This window comes from Suncus etruscus, chromosome 17, assembly GCF_024139225.1.
Source record: "Suncus etruscus isolate mSunEtr1 chromosome 17, mSunEtr1.pri.cur, whole genome shotgun sequence".
Lineage (NCBI taxonomy): Eukaryota > Metazoa > Chordata > Mammalia > Eulipotyphla > Soricidae > Suncus > Suncus etruscus.
Genome location: NC_064864.1, coordinates 75,498,996 through 75,523,678, shown reverse-complemented (window position 1 = coordinate 75,523,678; position 24,683 = coordinate 75,498,996). Strand labels below are relative to the sequence as shown.

At 43.4% G+C, this 24,683-nt stretch overlaps 1 protein-coding gene across 1 annotated transcript in view; it reads left to right on the top strand.

Annotated features, from left to right (window-relative positions):
• Positions 1-24,683, top strand: part of CSMD1 (CUB and Sushi multiple domains 1) — a 942,957-nt gene that overhangs the window by 270,279 nt on the left and 647,995 nt on the right. The window contains exon 2 of the mRNA XM_049790475.1: positions 6,012-6,228. Coding sequence (XP_049646432.1) covers positions 6,012-6,228 — 217 coding nt within the window. The remainder of the gene's footprint in view (positions 1-6,011; positions 6,229-24,683) is intronic.

Here is a 24,683-nt window from a genome sequence, read left to right as displayed (position 1 = left end):
TCCTCCCTCTGACCTTGTGTGGGGAACTTACCTGTCTCCAGCAGACATACAGATGCACCCTGAAAAGTATTTTCTTCCATGAGACATCCAAATCCAAGATGCTGGGAGGTCAGGAAACTGGGGGGAAGGAAGCGATTAAACTGTCATTTGCATAACAATTGATGTAAACTATGAAAATCTTAAATGCTATTTTCTCCAGATGCTACACATAATAAATGTACTGTAATTTCTCCTCAGTGCATTATTCCTAAAAGAAGTCTGCATGGGCAGTGTGTTTGCTGCAAACAAACGGAAGCCCACCTGTTGTTAACCATGTGATAAGAACCCTATGATGGACCTGTGGTCTTCTGAGCTTCCACTGCACTGACTCAGGAACCTACTAGCTCTTCTCATAGATGCTAAGCCCTTTACATTAATTGAAAGCTTACTGTCTTCATCTCAGCTTTCCAGAGGGTTCTGTGGTCTTGTCAATCAGGGACCATGTTAATTTTTTTCTGGTAGTTGAGTGCAGCCCACAGCACCCCATTCTCCAGGGCTATTTCCTTTATATGATTTGTACAGACATATCTTTCTAGTGCCACTCAGCAAGAATGATGTGGGTCAAAGAGTTTCCCAATAGGCAGTATGGCGGCTCAGGGAAGAGGTTTGAGTAGCTGATGATTAGATAGCTCATCAATCTTCGTCTCAATAAACTTTCCTACAGGTGGTGAGGCAAGCAGGGACTGGACCAATAGAAAGGCCTTTCACAATTCCTGTGTGTGTGCTTGCAGACTTGACCCAAGGCTGATCCTCTCTGGGGAGACCTGCCAATTGTGCGGTTGTGGGCACCCCTCATGTTGTGGGTATAAGGATGCATCCCTTCATTCTTTAATCCCCCACATCCCTTCATTCCTGTATTCCCCACGTCCCTCCATCCCCTGCCCTCAAGGGACCATCATGGACCACAAACACCATTTCAAGGAAGGGACTAGGCAGGCCTCTGCATAATTCCCAAAAATTAAGGGAGCTCATTAGCCACCACTTCCTTCAGACTCATCAAATGTCAACATAGTAGCAGGCATGACACACCTGTGCAGATGATTCTGTGTATGTTTGATGTTTGATGTGGTGTGTGTTTGTGGTACACACACAAGTTAAGTGTGTGTTCACTTATGAACGTATTTCTCCTCTTGTTGACATATGCTAGATTTTTAAGCAAATGTCCAGTATCAGCATTTGAAGATCAAAGATCAATAATTATTTTGTTCATCATCAAGTTTTTAATCCTCTGTGGGAAAAAATAACACTTTTTTAACTAAGAGATTAAAATGATCAATGAAGTGTTGCAAATTGCATCAGTTTCTGAGAAAATATAATATGCAAATATACCAACCAAGGATGCCCGCATGCAGTTTGCTAATGTATGATAATGTTCACAGTGTTAAAACTCATCCATTAAAATCACTTACAGTTACAATGATCTGCTTATTGGAAACTGTATTGAAGGTCAGTCAATCAAGCACAGAGTTCAGCCAGGGAAAAAGAAATATGTATCGATTTGGGGGGGGGGCACTTCTCTGTGATAGACTCATGATCCTTATATTGGAAACCAAGGAGAAAAATCATCGACTTCTTTTGTTGTTGTTGTTGTGTGGGCCTCACCCGATGCCACTTAGGGGTTACTCCTAGTTCTGTGCTCAGAAATTACTCCTAGCTCAGGGGACCATATGGAACACCAAGGATTCGTCTTGGGTCAGCTGTGTGCAAGGCAAATGCCTTCTCACTGTGCTATCGCTCGGCCATCACATCCACTTCTTTGGGGATATTTGGGAGACATCCCCAACTTTGGATTTGTTGGTGAATCCCATCTCTTTCTCTCTCTGAACATGCATATAAATTCAGAAAAAGCTACATTGTCACATCTGATCTGTAGAGCCCACCAGCGGCTATATTTTATGTTAACCAGAGTCTTTTTTTTATAGACTCCCTCTTTATTTCAGAAACACATTTGTCTAGTGCCTGAATTTAATTCTGATGCCTGTGAAGAAAATAAATGATCAGTAATTTGTACCAACTAATTATAGCCATGTTAAACCAGGCATTATCCACTTTGCAAGATAATTTTGACTTTAAGTGGTGTCAGACATGATTTTTGTGTGTGAAGGTGCCTTGGACTTCCATGGAGTTCAGTGATGCTGAGATAAACAGCTTGAAAATTATCATTGCTCCGGAGGCACTTTTATTCCATGTTATAATAGATTGGGAATGAATTCTGTTTATTTGGAGTGATATTATTGGTTGTATTGCTTGGATAAGTCATTATCTTCCTGTGACTACATCTGTGTGCTGTGAACAGAAGGTATGGTCTGCCGATGACCAGTAGATCTAGGCTGGATTGCAGGCAGATGCACACTTCCCAGTTACAGGATGGGGAAATCCTGGGACTGCTGCTTCTCCTAAGGGTCCCAAGAAAACAGGTATGTGTTTTTCCATTGGCAACACATTCGACATCTGCTCTTCCACAGCAGGTCCTAGGTAAGAAAGGGGTAGTTTTGGGGGCCTGTGTGATCCCCACACAAGAATCCACATGTTTCTTTCCAGTTTTAGCCAAATTCTGATTTTGAGTAACCATCACTTCTGGATGGTGGGTTCAACCCTTACTGATATGTGGGGTTTCTCTGATGGTACCTTCATTCTTCCATGATTGAGCCTCTGTATACTCTTTCTCATTCCCTCTCAATCTTCCCTCTGCATTGTCCTACTTCAACGTGCTACTTAAGAACTGTCCCCCGCCATATAGCTACAATTCCTGCCACCATCTCTTCTAGATGCACGGGAGTGTTTGCCAGTGTCTTCACACATGGGTATCTGTATGTGTAGTGAGGTAGGGATGTCTACTCACCCATTTAGGTGGAATATTTGACCCAGGATCATCTACTTTAAAAAACATTTTCCCCTAAGCCCCTGAAGTTACCTATGCAATAAATCTGCTCTTATCTTTATGGAGTAGTTTGGAGGAACTTTCTTCCCTTTGGGAGGCTCTGTGTCTAGGTCTAGACACTTTATACTAAACCAATTACTGCAGCTTTGAGATAAAATGAATATAAAGGGTATCCAATTTCCACTTTGGTTCGACTTTACAATTTCCCTGAATACTTCTGATCCAACGGACTACATCAGTATCTTTAAAAAAAGAATCTCACTTGATTGCAATAAGTTGCAATCAATTGGCCAAATCAGAGTATATGGTAGAACTTTGAGCAGTTACCAAAGCTTCTAACTGGACAGTAAATAGAAGAGCTTGTTCGCTGCTTAGTTGTGACAAAAGGATTGGAACTAATTAGACCCAAATTTGACCTGGGGGAGATTCCTTGGAGACACTCTAAATATTTAATAATTTGCTTCACTTGATAACTTGCTTCTTCCTAGTTACTACCTTTCAGCTGCCACCTTTTATTGTCCAATTTATTTTTCTTCCCTCCAATTTATAATCTAATCTTTATTTTTTGATTTACTGTGAAGCAAGAATAGGTAGACAAACCAGAAAAGCTATTTTATTTAAAGATCTTTCAAAGCCTCAGTGCTTTAATATCTGCTTGTTATGGAGTTATTGTTTGATTTAAATTTAGGGGAAAATAGGCTTATTAGTTCTTTGGTTTTAAACTTATAAATCCTTTTCATTCGATGTTTTATATATATACATACATATATATACTGATAATATTACTATGAAAGATTTGAGCTTACTGACTGTTCAATTGTGAGATATTTAATACTTTTCAGCATAAACTAGAGCCGGAAACAATTTGCTTGTGTGTGGTTGCACAGTGAAAGCTGGGATAATGCTTGTATGTGAGACTCAGTGCATGCAGCCATCTAAGTGTGGCCTACTCTTTCCCCAACTTTCTGATTTTTCAAGTGTGAAAACATACATGTTGGTGGGGCATCAGCGTGGAACATGTAAATAGCCCAGAGCCAGTAAGCTGTGAGAAGCTGGAACCAGTGTGGGCCTCTGGGGTTGTAGCTCTGCTTTGGGGAAAGCCCTGGCATGTATGGCTGAAGCTGACGTGACACTCTGCCTTATCCCATCTGTGCTCCTTACCTAGCTGCCACCACCACTCACATGTGGCCATGGCCAGGGGCTCCTGGTGGGATGGAGCTGTGTGATAGGTCCACCATGGGAGACCCCAAGGACTTGGTCCAGGATGGGGGAGTGAAAAGTGAGCAAGTGAGCAACGGCATGGACAGTGGTCCATGTAGGAAATCCTGCAGCTGGCCCAAAGGGCAGGGAAGGAACAGTGAGAGGACTCTTGGGTTTGTTTCATGGTGGGAGCACGATATTGTAGTGCATCATCCTCTTCCTTTCTTTCTTCCCCTCTGGGGGCCATTCTCCAGGAGTTTCCCAGAACCCAGTTTTGTGTTCTACCATCTGACACCAGCCCCTGGAGCCCAGTTGGAATGTGTCCCCAAGCTGGATAAACCAAGGAGTCAGCTCAGTGAAACATGCTTCACCCACACTCGGGTGTCTCCCTAAGTCTGTTTACTGGCGCCCTGGATACCCAGGTGCTCAAGTGACCCCCACAGAGCTCCTGGGAGACCTAGACCTGGACCAGCAAAGCCTTTGCCACTCTCTGCTGGCCTACCCCATTCTGGTGCTGCCCAGAGTAGCTCCATCTATTGGGTCCAGTGGGGCTCAGTGTCCCTTTCAGTTCATGCTGGCAGCTGGGACCAGCCCAAGGGCTACAGACCCAGCTCCCTGGCACCTCGCCTCAGGTTGGATTGATTTACTGAAGCCACTTCCACACCTCAGGAGGTTCTTTCCCCAACCCACTGCCCCATTCCTGGTAACTGGAACACTCCACAGAAGGATGATTCCTCATTTGTCTGGACAGTAGCCTTCCTTGATGATGACTCTTTGGTTTTATACCTTTGATTTCCCAATGAATGTGATTCCTGTGGGTTTGCTTGGTTCTCTGACATTGCAGGATTTCCTCCAGTGTAGAATCAAATAATTAATGATGGGGCTGGATGGCGGTGGATGGCGATGAATTTCTCTCTGCCATCCCAGGCCACGTGGCTCAGCAACTTCATTCAGCCGGCGAGTCCCAGGCCCAGGTGAAAGGCGAAATCACTCACTCACAGGCAGGTTTCAGGAAGCATCAGCTTTATTCATGCCCTAACCACCACAGGTGTGTGGCCTACTCATAACCTTTCAAGCACAGCAATACTTTGCTAGCCCTGCGACTTATCTCCTGTTAGCCATCTTCCCTTTGGGCTCCATGCTGGTCAAAGACCAGAACACAGAGGCCCAAAAGCCAGAGCACCCAGCAGCACAGAAAGGGGCCGAATCCCCTTGGTCCAAGGCTTATCTAACTTTTCCAAGACCCCTCCCAGGAATGGGCGGGGTCTTGCAGGTAAGGTAACACCTAATATTCAGTTCCCAAGACCCCTCCCAGAAATGGGTGGGTCTCGGGTAGCTACACCCAGATCCAGGGTCTCAGGTACACTACACTCCAGGCTAGAGAAGGATGGAGTGTCTGAATGGTGAGTCTTGTTTGGGACAGTTTACTCCACACTGACTGTACATCTAGGTTTTGTTAATATGCACCTACTTTTGTAACCAATATTTTATCTGTCAATGTAATTTCCGACAAAGAATTATGGGCAGCATGATGCTATGCAGAGAATTTGTTCTACAAATATGATAGTATGATGTCCATGAATCTGTTCAAAAATGACAGAAATAGGGGGTGTTGAGTTTTCCAATGTTGTTTGTTACCTATTGTTTCCTTCTCTCTCCTCCTCTCTCTCCCTCTCCCTCCTTCCTAATTCCCTCCCTAATCCCTCTCCCTTCTCCCCACCCAACTCTTGTATTTTTCTCTCAGCCATAACAACCCTTATTGCCTTTGATGGTATGAAAATTCCCCAATCTGCCATCCTAAACATGTTCAGATAGGTTGAATTATTTTGAAAGACTCAGCTTTGCTGAGGGCAATGCACTGAGTTCAGTGCCTATGTGTCTCTTTCCTCAGGCCAGAACTGTGGTGGTTTGGTGCAGGGCCCCAATGGCACCATTGAAAGCCCCGGCTTCCCACATGGTTATCCCAACTATGCCAACTGCACATGGATCGTGATCACGGGGGAGCGCAACCGGATCCAGCTGTCCTTCCACACATTCGCGCTGGAGGAGGACTTTGACATTCTCTCCGTGTATGATGGGCAGCTCCAGCAAGGCAACCTTAAAGTAAGGTAAGGTCCGCTCAAGCTCATCTAAGCAGTAGCCAGATGGCTCCGGTGTTTAGCTTAAAATTTCAGTGATAGGGGCCAGAGCAATAGCACAGCAGTAGGGTGTTTACCTTGGACGTGTTTGATCCGTTATGGGCCTTGTTCAATTCCCAGCATCCCATATGGTCCCCTGAGCGAGGAACAGTTTCTGAGCTCATAGCCAGGAGTAACCCCTGAGCATCACAGGGTGTGGCCCAAAAAGGAAAAAAGAAAAAAAAAATGGTGATGATTAGAAATCTGTGACCTCTAGAGAGAAATACATGATAGTAGATGAAGGAATTTTACTGTTTCTATAAGTGGTATCGGTGCTAACAACAACAGGACAGGAACCCCTAAAGAGCACAAAGTTTACTTATTATTTTGTGGAATGAGTATTATTTCTAAGTATCAGTAAAATGATTTTTTTGTGTATTGTGTATTTGTGTTTTGTGTTAATAGTTGAATGTGAATTACTCTTTAGTCAATATATTACATTAGTATAACTGAAATCAATGTTGCATTTCAGGTTTTTTACAAATGTCAAATGCCTTCTCAGATTTTCAGGTCATCTTTAATCTGTTTGGTGTTTTGTTTTTAATTACTTTTTCATGAGTGCTTCCTCAGATTTCACACAAAGTCAGGAAACTGTTCTCATTGGGTGACATTTAAGTTCCTGCACTGTGGTATTCCAGCAAAATCTCTGCACATATAATCCATGCTGATTTGGGGCAAAATTGTTCCCCCTGGTTTCTACTTTCCTGAAAGTGCTCATTCCTTATTCCAACGAGCAGTACTGGAGTCATGTTGTGTCATGATAAAGAAGGAGAAGGAGCAGGTATGAGGTGAGAACCAGGGACAGTGGTCTCTGATACACTGGGCACCAGGCAGCAGTTACATGAAGATTTCTCTGCTCCTTAACATGTCAAAAGGCATCCATGTTCCTGTGGGATTTTTATTTGTTTGTTGTTGGGGATCCTATCTGGTGGGGCATAAGAGACCATTCTCAGTACCAGGGATGACACTGGAGTCAGCATGTTCAATTGGGGCACCTTTATACCTTCACTACCTCTCTGTCCAATACATTTAAAAATTAGTTATTGTTTTTGGACCACACCTGGAGATGCTCCAGGCTTACTCCTGGCTCTGTGCTCAGGGATAACCCTTTACAGGTCTTAAGAGATCATATGTGGTTCTAGGGATCAATCCGGATTGGCTGCGTACAAGATAAACACCTTCCCCACTGCACTATCATTCCGACCCTTAGTACATTTAATAAAATCTCACGCTGTTATTTTTATTTTATATAGCTTGATCAGATAAAATCTTTGTCTAAAATGCTGGTTTTATTAAAGCACATCAATTTCCATGTGGTGATGTTTGCCACATGCACATTCCTGCTGTGCCACCATGTGGGAGGACCTGCAGTGGATGCAGGAATGTTGGAGAAGCACCCAGGCAAGAACAGAGACTCTCTTCTTGGACTCTGTTCACTCAGCCTTGGTTCATTCACAGCAACTATGTTCTGTCACCACTTAACGGAACCTGGAAGTAGATGCACTTCCCTAATCTACAAAATCTTGTCATTGTGACTTCAAATAAATAAATAAATAACAACTTCAACATTACCATAGAAAATGATGGTACCACAAATGAGTTCTTCAGAAGATGTCATTCAGAAAGCAAGGAGAGAATGGTAGAAGCAATTGCCTCCCTAAAATGTAAATGTAGTAAACTGAGTAAAATCTTTTAATAGATTTGGAAATGGAAGAGCTGGTTTTCTTAATACGTACAGTGAATATTTGGAATGAAAGGGATAAAATGCATCACTTATTTTTTTTAATTTTTATTGTGACCAAAGTGCATTACAAACCTTTCACTGCATCATTAATGGTACATAGTGACAATGAATGAGGGGCATTCCCACCACCAGTGCTGTCCTCCCTCCGACCCTGTTCCCAGTATGCATCCCATGTCTCCCTCCTTTACCCCCCAGAATGCTAGTGCCACTGGTTTCCACTTTACAGCTAATTGTAGATTGAGCATCTATTCCACCATCATTGGAGATAAAAAAGGATAAGAAAAAAGGGAGAAAAAAATTGGTGACAACTACCAAAAAAGAAAGAAGAGAGAGAGAGAAAAAAAAAGAAAAGAAAAATGGAAAAAAAGAAAAAAACGGACCTGGCAAATAAAAATAAAAATAAATCTCTAAATAATAACCACAAGAGTGAAAAAGAAAGAGAAAAGTGGAAGAAAAAGAGAGGGAAAATAAAGTAAAAAACCAACAAATCAAAACAAAACAAGAAAAAGTATGAATGCTGGAGTGGTAGGGTTTGGCGTTTCCCCCACTTTTTTTTTTTTTTTTTTGCATAGGCACAGTGAGCATTGGGGAAGAAAGGGAATTCCTGTGGCCTAAGAGATTCAGGGTTTCTCCATCCTTGAAGCATACCATCATGGATTCAACCCCTGGCTCCATATTTACTCATTACCCCATCCCGAAGGCTTTTTTGTGATGCCATGGAAGTTTCTTCTCGGTTGTGTGTGAGAAAATCTAGCCACTGTAGCTAGCGATCCTGATATTTGCGCGGGTTATAGGTCAGGGTTTAGGATAGAGTCTCTAGGTTCTAAAGGTTCCTATACATCGTCGTGTTGTGTTCAATCTTCTGTAACACTTGCTCCTTGTTTTCGTTCAGTCCCTAAGCCGAAGCCTAGGATATTATGGATCCAAAGTTTCTGCTCAGTCTCTATTGATAAACACATAAAACATAAGCAAAATCAAATTATAAGGGAGTAAAATATGTCACTTAATTGAGAGGCAGATAAAGTATACAGAAAGTACTCAGATACGACAACTCAATGTGATAGTAGAAAGTAATTAAAACACATTTTAAGAGAACATCTCACCATTTTTAAGAGAAAAGCACAAGAGCTTTAATGGGTGCTAGACAAATGCCCTAATACACAGTTAGTAGCTTTCTAGATTCCTGTAACCAGGAATTTGAAGGAAATTCCTATAACATTTTGAAATCTCTTACACATATGAATAGAAATGGTCTCATCCAGTAATGTTATGCAAAAAATTTATTCTACAAATTTTGTTTCCTGACAGGCTAGGTCCAAAGGAATGTTCATGGGCCATTTGAGTCATGTTAAAAAATATTTAAGAACAGCAGGGTGATACATTTGCCTTGCACACAACTGAGCCACCCCCAAAATCCCAGAGGGTTTTTCAAGCCTACCAGGAGTAATTTATGAGCACAGAACCAGAAGTAAGCCCTGAGTACTGCTGGGTGTGGTCCCAAAACCAAAACAAAAATAAAAAAAATTCAAGAACATATCTATTTCCATAGATAATAGCTGAATAAATGAGAGTTTACCACTACAACTCAAGAGATCGATATTAGTTGGTATGAAGAGTTCTCTTAGCTTTACATTTGAAACAAAATGTCAGTATTAGAAGGCCCACTTTCAGGCACCAAGACGTGTCAGCACCCACCGACTGGACAACAGCTCTGACCCTGGGGTAATTTTGATAGTCTGACTGTAACCAGCCCACAATATGATAAACAAATGTTGTTTGGCAAAGAATAACCTTTAACCCACCTCCCCGACTTTTTATTTTGAAATTTTTTATTTTATTAGATTGGTTTTTGGGTCACACCTGGCAGTGCTCAGGGGTCACTCCTGGCTCTCTGCTCAGAAATCGGTCCTGGCAGGCACAGGGGACCATATGGGATGCTGGGATTCGAACCACCGTCCTTCTGCATGCAACGCAAATGCCTTACTTCGATGCTATCTCTCCGTGCCCCCCCCCCCGACTTTTTAAATTTAGCACATTTCCTCAAAAAAGTTTCTGGCCCTAAAACTCAGGTCAGGTACATCTGCATGGAACCCCAGATGCAGGTGAGACACCCCTGTGAGGGTCACCTTCTGCCCGCTCTTGTGCTGAGTAGAGGAAGGATGGAGGGTCCCCAGGAGGAAGCTGAGGCATCCCAAGGCCTGAAACTCTGAATCAGTCCCCTCTCCCCAGACCCAGTCCTGTTTGAGGGCAGCCTGCCTGGAACCCAGACTTGTCTGGCCTTCATCTTTAAGTCTTGAAGATCAGCTGGTATCCTTTCAGCTCTATGCAAGCTTAGAGAAAGTGTTGATATCCCGCTAAGCCTGAGATCATAGGCAGGGCCTAGACAGGTGCCTGAGTGCAGACTTGCCCCTTTGCACCTCCCAGCCAGCACCACTTCTCCATTGGTGTACCCCTCTGATATCAGGACAACCCTGGATGCAAAGGTCCCCATCTAAAGGCACACAGGCCTTGTGTGCGATCTGAGTTTGGCGAGTGAGTGAGCAAGCAAGAGTCCATGCCAGTCTGCTTCCACAATCCCCACTCTGGACCCACAAAGGAAAGGGGAGCAGAGCAAAATCTGGGCCCCCCCAGAGCTCCCTAAGGTCCCAGCAGCCCACTTTTTCCTAGCCTGGAGTGGACCTTGTAGGGCCTCCTATTTCAAGTGCCGGGGCTAAAAAATCAGCTCAGTTTCATTCCAAAGAGCTGCTCTAGCCTGGAACAAGATGCCACATGGACTACCAGGTGGTTCTGCTGGAGGTTAATGGATTTTAACCCTTATTGACCAATGTAGTAGATTTTAAAAAAATGTTTTTTATTTAGATGAGCTAATCCTGAAAAACAAATGCTTGGTATAAATGTTTGATCAATAAGGTAGGGAAGTGCTTCCTCTAGACCAGCAACAATGGCTGAGGAGGAAGAGTCTGTCACTTCCATAGGGCAGGCAGCTTGGGAAAATTCAATCTTAGTAGTTATGCAGAAAACCAAATATTTCTGTGTTCGACATCAGCTGCTCCCGGGAGGCCTAGACTGGGTGTGAGCTTCTGCTTAGGGAACCTCTGCATGACATGCCTCTCTGCTGCCCTGCTTGAGAAACTCATCCTAAATTTCAACTGTCTCTGGCCACCCCTGAGGCTCCTCTTCCCCCTCAGGTGCACAAATCGGAGGCATTTGTAAACAGTGAGCTCAAAAATATCCAGCCAAAAAGAGCTTGTTGGTTTGTGTGTAGATTTTTTTTTTTTGAGCAAAGCCATCAGCACAGTGGGGGATGCTCAGTTGGGGAGACTGAAAGATGGCAGGGTTCTGGGACAATGGGCACAGTCTGGAAAGGGACTTCAGAATCAGGGGGTGCAGCAGGCAGGAAACCGCTGCTTTTTTTGATACAGGTTTCCTGCTGCCCCCCCCCCCCCAACCTGTTCTCTTCTCTCAGAACCTGCTGTGGTTAGAGTCAGAGAAGTCTGAGACAAGAGTAAAAGAGGAGCAGTTTTCCAAATAATTTTTGGGACAATGTTTGCTTCAATCAGTGTGTACCTATCAATGTTGCATGGCTTTTCTTCTGCAGGGACAGGTCTTTATCTGGGAGAACTGCTTTCGACCCCCTCGTCCTGTCATGGGTGCCTTCTCGGCCTCGGGCTCTAAGAACTTTTAGTTCGGAGGACCCATACCCGAGGGGATATTTAGACTGCTTCAGTGAAGAGGGTTTAGAGGTATAGAAATCTAGGAAAGAAGAAAAGACAAGATAGCAAGTTGAGAATCCAGGTACCCTCCCTGCCAATTCAAGAGAAAGACAACCAGTCAGTAATGCAATTAGCAATCAGGTTTTAATTACCTTGGCCAAGGGGTCAGACAGTCTCCAGTGGTCCATGGACCCTGAGTGCAAGTCATATACAATTTTTATAAGTTTTTGAAATATTACATACATCATTCAATAAATCATTAAGGGATAATGCCACAATTCTGAAACAATGACTTTTTTTTTTTTTTTGCTTTCTGGGTCACACCCGGTGACACTCAGGGGTTGGCTATGCACTCAGAAATTGCTTGTGGCCTGGGGGACCATATGGGATGCTGGGGGATCTAACCGTGGTCCATCCTAGGTTAGCGCATGCGAAGCAAATGCTCTACAGCTTGCGCTACTGCTCCCGCCCTACTTCCTTCAATTTTTAATCAAAAAACATTCTCTCCCATCTCACCTGAATTTCATGTATGTCAGCTTATTGACCCTTCAACTATTTTTATGTTTGTTTCAAGTTATACCCAGGACAATACCTAGTTTTAAAAAAATGACAAAGGTAAGACATTCTTAGCTGCCTAGGTTCTGCCCTTTGCCTGGGCTTCAAGGCCTGGGCTGCCCTGGTATGTCAAGTACATTGTTCTGGCTTTGGGACTCTAGTTAAATTTCAAACAAATTCTGTGAGCAGAAGAATGATTAATATATTTCAATTTCATCATTCGTATTTTATTTTCCACACCACCAGAGTTTGATCAATCCACAAAGGCTGGGCCTGGCTACATGTGTCCACACGGCCGGGCCTGGATGCTGTAGCAGCTGTTTGTTGATACCAAGAAGTTAGGCTTTGTTGCTGACCAGCCAGGCCCCTGGAACAAGTCCTGCCTAGGCTCCTCCAACCAGGCAAAGGACTCAGCCAGCTGTGCTGGACATGCTGACAGGATCAGAGTCACACTAGAAGGGCACAGGGCTCAGCAGCTGGAAGGAGGCCTGGAGCAGCAGGCAGAACAGAGCAAAGCATAATCTGGACAATCTGGATAATCTCCCACCACTGCAAAAGTCCACGAAACCAGGGCCTCTCCTTAGTCACATCCTTGGAGCCCTGAGACCCACAATCTGGCAGCTCCTCTTGTGGAAATAGTGCTGCAGCTGGGCCATCCCAGTTCATCTTGCAGGAGCACCTGGGTACCAGGGAAGGGACAGCCTTGAGCAGTGTCTGCCTGCGCCTACCCTCCATTTTGCCTGGGACTGGCTGGAAGATTCTGCTGCTAACACAGGAGTGGTCTGTGGTCATCCCTGGAGGACCCAGAGAAGGACAGGAAGCACTGACCCTTGGTCAGTCCCTAACCTCAAGGAGGCTTATCTACACTGGCCCCACAGGAAGTGACCAGTGGCAGAACCACCTATGAGCACATTCCAGTTCTTTCTCTTTGGGCCAACAGAGATGCGGTTGGTGAGAGAGGGGAGACACTGGGTTCCAACTGGGGCTAAAACCCACCTTGGCTCATGGATACACCTAGTCTTCAGCGGTGGTTGTGCAAGATTGGGGGCAGCACATGGGGCTGAGGGTCCTGAAGCCCAGGGCTGCTTGTGGAGTGCGATGGCCCTGGGGAGCTCTGGGGGTGGGCTGGGGGTCTGTGCATGTTTCAGGAGTCCCGCAAACTGCAGAAAGGGGACAAAAAGGAGCCGAGGTGCAGGGTCAGGTCTCAGAGGGCGCCATGGGATGCCAGGTTGCCTTCTCAGGCCTTCCCTGCCCCACTCGGCACTTTGAAAGAGAGAGTGTGCAGGAGCCAGAGGGACTGTGCGTGCAAGGTGCCCAGAACAGACTTCACTCTGCTTGCTCTCAGCTCTAAATGGGCAGGTGTGCATCAAGACAACTCGGGACACTTTCCCAGAACTCCTGTGCCCCACGCCCTCTTGCCCTGCACCCTGAGCCCCATTGCCATGGCTCTGGTGGATGCTGCCATGGGGGTCCAGTGGGGCCCAGATTTAGTCTAGAGGAGCCCCACAAGCCCTGCCAGTCCCAGGTATATGCAGCAGGCACTATCCATCTTAGTGTGGGTGATAGCAGTTGTGCCTGCTGCAGAGACTCCTGACCACCTACTCTGGAAATCTGCCCTTTGTGATCCGAGTTCAAACTCAGCTGCATAAAGAATTTTGCGAGAATGGAGATGTCTATGGGAGAGATAGGAGGGGCTTGGCTGACTCCTGGGCTAAGGCAGCCCTGGGTGTCACACGTCAGCATCACACTTGCTAGGTTTGCCATCTGAGAAAGGTTTAGGAGGCTGATCCTGGAGTAATTGTGTCTTTCCTAGGGCCAACATCTAGTCAGAACTTCTCTGAAGGAGCTGTGAAGTCCTTGCTGGGAAGGGCCTTTCCCTACCATGGCCCTGGCTCTCCTCTCCCTGGGGCTGGTGGCCACCATTGTCTTTTCTGCCCATTCATGGATCTTGCTTGATAAAGAACTAATTAATCTAGTCCTAAACGTTACCTTCTCTGAGCTACAAGCATTCTCCATCTATGTGTCTATGGTTCAAGCTGCTTATATGCATCGTTCCCCGAGTCTATCTTACCGGCGTGTTTTAAATAACAAAGCTTCTCAAGCTTAATCAAGTCCAAGGTAGCACATTTTAATTGATGTTTTATGATGCTTCTCAATATATAAGAAGTTTACCTCAGTATTACAGATTTTCAATATCCTTTTTTTTATTTTCCCTTAAAAGGCTCATGGTTTCATATTTTCAATTGAGACAGTGTAATTTCTTTTGAGTTAATTGTCAGATATTAAATAAAAAATTTATTTTTTTATTTCATTTTTGTGTGTAGTTATTTCAAGACCATTTGTTGAAAAAGTTATAATTATTTTAAAAGTTGAAATTTAAACATATAATATACTGCTTGAGCATTGTTTGTTGCAAATATTTTTTTTTCCTTGAAATGACTTAAATCATTTTTAAGCCGATTTCTGAAACCTTGGGAGAGACATTTCTACACTGTTCTGTTCTATTCATCAGTTCCTCTTTGTGGCATTGATGAATGTGGCTACACTGTTGGTCTTGGAATCAGGTACTGGGGCACCTCTGGTTTTTAAAAACTGTAGGTTATTTTGCAACTTTTGCAGTTTGTAGAACTATTTTGAATGGACTAATCCATTTCTTTTTTTTTTTTTAAAGAGATGATTACACAGTAATTTATTTCACCCAAGATTTGGAAAGAGGGGCCAGAGCGGTGGCACAGTGGTAGGGCATTTACCTTGCACACTGACCTAGGATAGACCGCCGTTCGATTCCCCGGTATCTTATATGGTTTCCCAAGCCAGGAGCAATTTCTGAGAGCAGAGCCAGGAGTAACCCCTGAGCATCACTGGGTGTGGCCCAAAAACAAACAAACAAAAAGATTTGGAAAGAATTGTCATTTTAACAGTAGACTTTCCCAATCCATGAGCTTCAAACACTTCTCTAGTTCCTTTGGTTGTCTTGAGTTTCTCAGAAAAAGCTAAATTGGATTAAGCCCTAAGAATGCTAATGGTTCTCTTCTATTACTGTGACTTCTCAAATGCCATGTTTAATAGTTTAGTGAAAATTTATAAAAAATATGATTTTTAGGTGGATATTAATGTTGGGTCCTGTGGTCGCCCCAAGTCTACTATTCACGAAAATTTCCTGGGAAGTATTTGGGGCGACCACACCTACCACTGTCGGGGATGGAGTGTGGCTGGTTCCACCCCAGGGTCCTGCTGTGGAACTTGTCCTGACTCTCACAGAACATACCTGGGAATTGGCAGACAATCCATACAGCGATCTGTAGAAAAGCAGCTTCAGACTCCCATGGGGTTCTTTTTTCCTAGGGCCATGAAGAATTGACTTGGCATGTGAGCACAGTGGGGTGAAGACTTGGTCCTGGGCACATCTTTGTTAGGCTCTGTCGTTCTTGCACAGTGAAGTGGCTCTGGTCTCACTGCCTCAAGGTTAGCATCACCACATTCCTCAGCTAAAAAGGAGCAGGGTTGTTGAGCTGTGGAAGTAATTCAATCCTGAGCAGGCCCCAGGAGGCCTCTGCAGGCAGGTGGGCAGGTGGGCATCTGGATGAAGGTGGAATAGCCTTCATAATAATTAAAGATGGGGCTGGATGGCGATGGATGGAGGCCTTTGTGCTTAGGCCCCAGCCACGTGGCTTCATTCCCCATCCAGCCGGAGAGTTCCAGGCCCAGGTGAAACGCGAAATTACTCACTTACAGGCAGGCTTCAGGAAGAATCATTTTTATTTAGGCCCTAGCCACCACGTGTGTGTGGCCTATCTCATAACCTTTTAAGCATTCGGCCATTCTTAGCCCTGCATCTTATAATTCAGTCATCTTCCTCCGAGAGCCCAGCAGGGCCAAAAGGCAAAAGCCCTTAATCCCCTGGCTTCCGGGTTTATCTACCTATTCCAAGACCCCTCCCAGGAATGGGCCGGGTCTTGGAAGTAAGGTCACACCTATTATCCGGTTCCCAAGACCCCTCCCAGAAATGGGTGGGTCTCAGATAGGTACCCTACACACTGGGCAGATAGGAGCCCAGCAAATATTCCCAGTGTCCATGCAGCTGCCAGGGACCGCCTAGCAATGACCTCTTGATTTAGGGTTCTGGCTGCAGCTATGGAACCTTCCGGGTAAGGCTGATCCCTTTTTCAATACCTCTGCAACCTTTTTATGTTCTCTTTACCTTGTTTTGTTCTATTTTTAATTTATACTAAGTATTCTTTTGGTGGGGCCACACACAGCAGTGCTCAAAGCTTACTCCTGGCTCTGTACTCAGGAATCACTCGTGGCAGGCTCAGGGGACCCCATGGGGATTTGGCTGCAGGCAAGGTAAATGCCCTTTCCACTGTGTTATTGCTGCAGCCCCTAGATATTATTTTTCTTGCTGAAATTGCCGGTGGGGTTTTGCACCCAAGAGCTGAGTGGGAGATCATGGGAGTTTCCCTATAAGAGCCCTCTTTTAGGGAGGCTCTGCCATTTTTATTTTGTTCACTTTTTATGCAAAAAGGATGTTCATTTTTTTTTTTGCTTCAGTGAAATTGGGAGTGGTGGCACTTTTCTTCTTCTCTTAATGTGGCTAATCGAATCGTTTGGTTTTTAAATGTCAGTCCAATTTTGTACGCTAGGATAGAACCTGCTTAGTGCAATGAGGTGACTATTTATATATTGTGGAGTTCGAACTTGGCACATTTAATTTGAATTTTTGTGTCTTCACACATGACTGTGCTGGGTTGTCATCTTTTATGTAAAATTTATTCCAAAATAGAGGGTAGAGGTGTCGGAGTGATAGCACAGTGGTAGGGTATTTGCCTTACAAGCGGCCGACAACAGGACCAAAGGGGGTTCAAATCCTGGCATCCCATATGATTCCCCGTGCCTGAGCAGAGAGCCAGAAGTAACTCCTGAGCGCCACTGGGTGTGGCCCAAAAACCCAAAACAAAACAAAATAGAGAGTAGAGGTGCTGGAGAGATTGTATATGGGAAGGGTGTTCTTTGTCTCCAAAAAAGTAGTGAAAATTTGGTAGCTGTCCTTGGTAAAATTCAACCAAGAACCACCTGCTCCTGGAATTTCCTTTTGTGAGTCTATAAAAGGAAGTAAATGTAATATGAAATAATTCCGTATACATTTGATCTATTCAGATTTTTTAAATTATGGAATCCATTTAGATCAATTATATTTTCCAAAATTCTTCTGCACTTAATCTCTGTAACCAACACATCAGTATCATTTTCTAAAAATGTATTCATGGTATTACTGAGAATTATTTAATGTCTGTGGACTCTGTGATAAGGAACTTTTTACTTCTTCATATGAAAGGTGTGTATGCTGTGCTTTATTTACTATTATTTAGCCCTCATGTTTAGTCTGTTTCCCCTAGGTTCCCTCTACCCTTTCCCTAGTAATTTAAGGAGAATATAAGGTCACCTGTGATCTTTCTTCTGTCATGATACTTAGAACAAAAGCCTCCCACTGAAGATAGTTTATTCTTTTCTTTCCCCCCATTAGTGGTGATCAGGGGGATTCATACCCCTTCTGATAACCACATGGCCAGGCGTTTATTGTGAGCCTGAGAATGTGATATTGGGAACACCAGGACCACCCTTCAGTGCTGGGGTCTCCAGGGATACCCCCACCCCATGACCGGATTTTCACATGAGACAGGGACTGACCCAAGTAGGCCACATGCAGGACCTTGCCCTGACCACTCTGCTCCCTCCCCAGGAACAGGTGTTTCTCTTTCTGAGCCTTGTATGGTAATGCATTTGTATTTTGTGGTGATTGCATTTAACCTTTTTTTTTTATTTCCTGATTTTTTTTCTGTGACAGGAGTTGAGAAACATGTAGCTTGGTTTCAAATATTTACAGGTTCCACCAACCACATTCCTTTCCAGCTCTCACAAAATGATTGCAGAAAAACTCTGCTGTCATTGATTCTGGAGTTTTTCTGTTCAGTTTTTCATGTTTGTTTGATCCATCTTTGGCCATTCTTGATGGTGCTTAGTGCTTACTTCTGACTCGGGGGTCATTCCTTGTGGTACTTGGGGCACCATATGTGTTCTAGGATCGAACCCTGGTCAGTTGTATGCAAGACAAAGGCCCTACCCACTGTGCTATCTCACTATCTCACTGATTCCATATCTTGTTAGATTTTTTCTTTTTTTTTTTTTTTTAGTCACACCTGGCAGCACTCAGGGGTTACTCCTGGCTCTATGATCAGAAATTGCTCCTGGCAATGCTCAGGGGACTATAAGGGATGCAAAGATTTGAACATGCACTTCTGCATGCAAAGCAAATGTCCTACCTCCATGCTGTCTCTCCGGCCCCTTGTTAGCTTTTTTATCCCTTTATATTTTATTAGCTTGTGCTTTATTTATGTTCAGCATAGAGTAGATTCTCTTGGACCAGAATTAAATAGAAAAGGCAAAAGGTATTAACTTTTGCTAAAGTTTAGGTTCTATACAAGACATTTAACTTTTCCAGCATATTTAAGTCAAACATATATGCATACATACATTTATATGTACATTTTGGTATATATACACTTATATATAGGTATATACATTTATATGTATATTTTGGGTATATATAGTTACATGTGTATGTTAATAAGATACATCGCTGGAACCAGAGTGAACATATATGTGAAGTACTGATTACAGATAGAATTCATTTTGGGGCCACACTCAGCCATGCTCAGGATTACTCCTGCTCTTCTCTTTGCTCAGGGATCATTCCTGGTGGGCGTGGTGTGCCATATAGTATGCTGGGGGTTGATTGAGCCCAGATCGACTTCATGGAAGGCAATTCCTACCAGCCATGCTATCACTTCAGCTCCTAGAATTCATTTCTTACGAGTTGATTTTTCTTTCTTTTTTTATTACAAGTTGACTTTTCAAGCTCTTTCATATATTGTCTAAAGTTACTATTTCAGAACACTAGGTACAACTGAGGCAGGCCTTTATAGACATGACATGACAGAAGGAAAAACATATTTCCTCTGAAGAGTTCTGTAAATCAGACTATAATAACAAACTTCCAATTCTGTTCATAAAATTTTAATTTACCTATAGTGATGATCATTTAATAGAATGTGTATGTGAAATAGGCATTTATGAACTCATAATTATGCCTCTTCTAGCAGTCAGTAAAATTCTAGTCTGTAAAGATGAATCAAGTCTTATTTAATATTTGCATTTGAATAACACAGCCCTTAATTGTTAACCTGTTATTTGTCCCCAAATTAATCCAGTAAATTCTTTTAATAGTGAAGTATTTCACTGAAAAAAGAGCATATTGTACAGTGAACAGAGTCTGAGCGCCACTGATTAATCGGAATATTTGGCATGATCCACGCCAGCTGTGTTTCCTTGGACCCTCAGGGAAGGTGGAAGAGGCTGCTGATGAAATCGGTGATGCCGTTATTATACCGGAAAGGATGGGCCTCCAGAGGGCAGCGGAGAGTATGTGCTGTGCAAGTGTCTGGCCATTGACTCACACTGTGGTAGTCGGAGTCTGGCACAATAGAGAGCCAAACTCGTCCAGGAGCTATGCCACAGGAGCCAGGCTACCCCACCCAGGCCACTAAAACCTCCATTATTTCAGGGATGCAGAAGCAAATATTAAGCAATAAATCCCTCTAGAGGTTCAATATTGCCCCTGTCTGAGAAAGGAATTGAAATCATATGTAGTGCATGGAAATATATCAAATATATCAATAATTCATCTTTAAAAAATTGATAATATTAGATACTTGGCTGCCTTTCCACTACCTCACAAGAATAGATCTCTAAATCTCTTCCTATGAGTTAAGAGCTGAGAGAGATGAGTGAAATTCACTGCAGTTGTTTATCATTGGGATTTGTTGAGCATTTTAAAGGGAAGAAATGCCTGGGCAGAGAGGTAACCAGGTAAATCTTTTCTAAACCAGAATCACGTTATTTTAATCTCCTGTGGGTATTTCTGAAGCCAGGGCCATCGCTGTTTAGATAAAATATGGATTTGTTCTGGCTGTTTCCTTGGAGCATAATTTATTCAGGCCCATTATACCTGCTGCATTATACATGTTCATGTGTTTTAAATTCCATAGATAAACTTTGAGGGAATGTGGGGAATTTTGCAATTTTATATTTACAGGGCATCAGAAAATCCACCAGGGGGTCCTTCACCAACCCCCTACACACACATAGTCTCTCTCACTCTCTCTCTCTCTCTCTCTCTCTCTCTCTCTCTCTCTCTCTCTCTCTCTCTCTATCTCTCTCTTTATCTCTATCTCTCTCTCTTTATCTCTCTCTCTCTCTCTCTCTCTCTCTCTCTCTCTCACACACACACACACACACACACACACACACACACAGTACAGGAGAGTCAGAAACAGAAGCTCAGGTGCTGCAAGTAGGATGGCCCAGGGGAGAAGAAGCGGATAAAGAGGGGCAGCAAGTTGGTCTCCTGCTTCTTTCCTGAATTTTGTGCTGCCTCTGGAGAAGTGGAGCAAGACAACAGGGCCCCTGCTCTGATTGAAATCAGGGCATGCAACTCTCTCATTTGTGCCCCGTAAACACCTCAATAGTTCTGTGTTCTGTAAGGTCCACATGGGACTACTTGAGCTGAACCTGCCAAGCAGAGCAGAGTTCTTCTGAATGTCTACCTTGAAGGGAGGGAACTTGGTTCTGGAAACACATTAAGGCCCCAGGCAGGGACCAGGGGGAGGACATTTATATTCTTGAACAATGATCCAATTGGAATCCAATGATTCCAGGAGGGATTAGTAGGCCCCATCAACAGTCCTAGGAATATTGCTGTTGAAAAAATTGTTGTATGAGGGGCCAGAGCAATAGCACAGTAGGAAAGGCATTTACCTTATAGGTGGCCAAACCAGTTTTGATCCCCAGAATCTCATAGGGTCTCCCAAAGTACTGACAAGAGTAATTCCTGAGCACAGAACCAGGAGTAACCCCTGAGCACTACTAAAAATGTATAAAAACAAATATATAAATAATAAATAAATATAGATATAAACATATAAATAATAAATAAATATATAAAACAAATATATAAAATATATAAATATAAATACAAATTATAATATTGTCTAGGTCACTCCTGCAGTGCTCCAGGGCAGTTGTGGGGCCATGGGTAGGATTTGGGGCTGTTCTCGAAGGTATGTTCTTCCACTGGCACCCCAACCCACCCCCTGAGATTTGGGGTTTTTGGTTTTCTTTTCATCCGGGGACAAAAGCTTCTCCTGGGAAATCTGCAGCACATCCTCAGAATATGCCCATGACATGGTCAGTGCCAGGCCCCATGAGAGCTGTGCAGGGACCTAGACATGGTCCAGCGAGGCAGGAAAAACATCTCTAAAATGCATCTGCTAAGTTCCAGAAACTTAAAAAAATCAAGGAGGCCAGAGATGTGATACAGAGTTGCAGGTGTTTGCTTTATGGGTGGCAGTCTTGAGTTAGGTGCCTGGCACTGCAGAGGATCCCCCAAGTTCTGCCAGGAGTTACCCCTGAGCTAGAGTCAGAAGTAAGCCATGAGCATCATCAGATGTGGCCAACATACCAAAATAGCAATGATAACAACAAACACAAACATGAGACCAGGAAAGCATCATTGGTTCCAGGAACACATGCTGGGTCTGAGCATTGGTTTGGGTTCAGGGGTGTAAAGAAAACTCTCAGGCTAAGGGGCCTCAATCTCAGTGGATAGTGCCATGCTGGAGGTCTATATCAAGATGCCAGTGTGTGAGTGTAGACAGGGCAGAAGTTCTATTGTCCCTCCTTAGTTAGAATTGCAGCACTGTGGGGCAAGCTAGAATGTATCACTAGTGGCCCCATCTCTGATAACAATGAGTGCCAGGAAGACTTGGAGACTTGGGGAACATGGTCCTGGTCTTGCTTGGGCAAAGGCCTTGTCATCTGCCTGGTAATCTGGCGTTGACGCCAGCCCTATTGGTCACTGGGAGGATGTGGGCTAAGGAGGCCTGGGCTGCCATAAAGAATGCAGTGTCACCTAATTCTTGGTCTGTTCCATAACATGGATGCTAGCTAGTTCTGGTCTCTATTTCATTTCATGCTATCTGAACCCTTTAAGTTTAGTCAAACCTGAGTCAGTCTCCCAAACTCTCAAGAGGAAACACATCAAAGAATATACCAACTTTGAAAATTATTGTGGCATATTTTATTTATTTGCCATCTATCTATATAGCAGTCTGAGCAGGAACTTGAATAAAAATGACAAGAGAGCAAACAGCAGTAGCAGCAATCAGATTAGAAAAGATGGATTTAGAGAAGTCAACCAAATGTCAGTAGGGAAGGGCAGGGATGAGTCTGAGTCTCAAAGGTGAGGTCAGGTTTGGCAGGTCTTTGCTCTCCAGCTGCAAGGCACATGGACATGCATTTGGGCTGTTTTCTAAGGAACTGTCACATCATGATGCCCACATGATAGACATGATCAGAAATGACCTGAAACCTAGGTGGACCCAGGAGCTCTCAGGCGTCCCCTGTACTGTGTGTGGACTGTTACATACTAAATCTCATTTCTCATTCCATACAGCAGAACCTCCCCAACTTATTTCAGAAAAAATAATTACTCTCACCCCCCTGAAATTTTCCCTTCCATGAAGGAATAGGTAGAGAGATACCCTGACAAGTTTTCTTCATGGTAGTCTTAATATTTCTACCTACATCCCACAACATAGCCCCCAAAGAAAAAAAGAAAAAATAAATGTAAATACGATGTTATTCAGAAGACAACTATGGTCGTAGTTTTATTATACACGGTACATTAAGATACTGTGGGTACTAGGAAAGTAAAAATTACAAATAATATTTAAAAAAAACCAGCAGCTGTCAGGAAGATGAAGTCATGCAATTTTCCTATACGTGGATGCACATGAAATCTATTTTGCTGAGTGAAATAAGTCAGAGGGAGAAAGACACAGAATAGTCTCACTCATCTATGGGTTTTAAGAAAAATTAAAAACATTATTGTAATAAGACCCAGAGACAATAGAGTTAAGGGCTGGAAGGGCAGGAAGGACCGGCTCACAATTTGAAGCTCACCACAAAGAGTGGTGAATGCTGTTAGGGAAATAGCTACACTAACAACTAGCATGACAATGTTAAAGAATGAGAGAAGTAGAATGCCTGTCTCAAATACAGGCAGGGGTGGGGTAGAAGGGGTGGCACTGGTGGTGGGAATGTTGCACTGGTGAAGGGGGTTATTCTGATTATGATCAAAACCCAACTACAATCATGCTTGTAATTCTGGTGCTTAAAGATTTGATTAAAAAAAAAAAAAAACAACAACCATTAGGCCAGGATGAGCTGGTGGTGTTTCCACGTGCTCATGCCCAGCGCTGCTTCTGTTTGCAGCATTTGGGAATCGCCACCCCTTTCTCCTGACAGCCAGTTTCTTATTCTAGTGAACTGGATCCTGACCACACTGAAACCTCATGGCACTAAACTGATGGCAGAAATACAATGGAAAACATTCCTAATTGAGTTTAGAATGCCTGACCAATTGCGCCTCTGCAGCCAGAACATTAGGCTTTACGTTTCAGCTCCTCGTAGATTGTCCTCCTGGCTTGTAATTCTGCCTGTTCTTCCATGTTTATCTGTGGGCCTGTCCCTTTGAGGGAGTATCTTCAAATTATTGGGTGCAGCCAGAATGTGAACTCTCCAAGTACGGATCTAGGTAAGGACATCTTCAACCTGCTATTCTATGGTGGGTGAATTTGGGGGTGTAGCTGAATCCCTGTGTCCTAAATTATATTGCTTGCATAGGCGTTTTCTATCCATTTATTTACTTTAAAAAGCAGTATTGGTTTGATAAAGTTTTGTTCATGAATTTGGAGCTGTGGAATTGTTGCATTAAAGTTCTTAAGCCAGTCTGTTCTAAAAGCAATGCCACTTTTTTTTTATAACATCTTTATTTAAACACCATAATTACAAACATGTTTGTGGTTTGGTTTAAGTCATAATAAAACATCTCTCTTCAGCAGTTCAACTTCCCCATCACCAATGACACCATCCTCCCCATCCCCTGCCTGTGTTGAAGACAGGCATTCTACTTCTCTCACTCATTAACATTTTCATAATAGTAGTTAGTGTAGTTATTTCGCTAACTGCACTCATCACTCTTTGTGGTAAGCTTTATATTGTGAACTGGTCCTTCCAGTTCTAATTTCTATTGTCTCTGGGGATTATTACAATGATGTCTTTTATTTTTCTTAAATCCCATAGATGAGTGAGACTATTATTCTGTGTCTAGCTTTCTTTCTCTGATTTATTTCACTCAGCATAATAGTTTCCATGTCCATCCATATATAGGAAAATTTCATGACTTCATCTCTCCT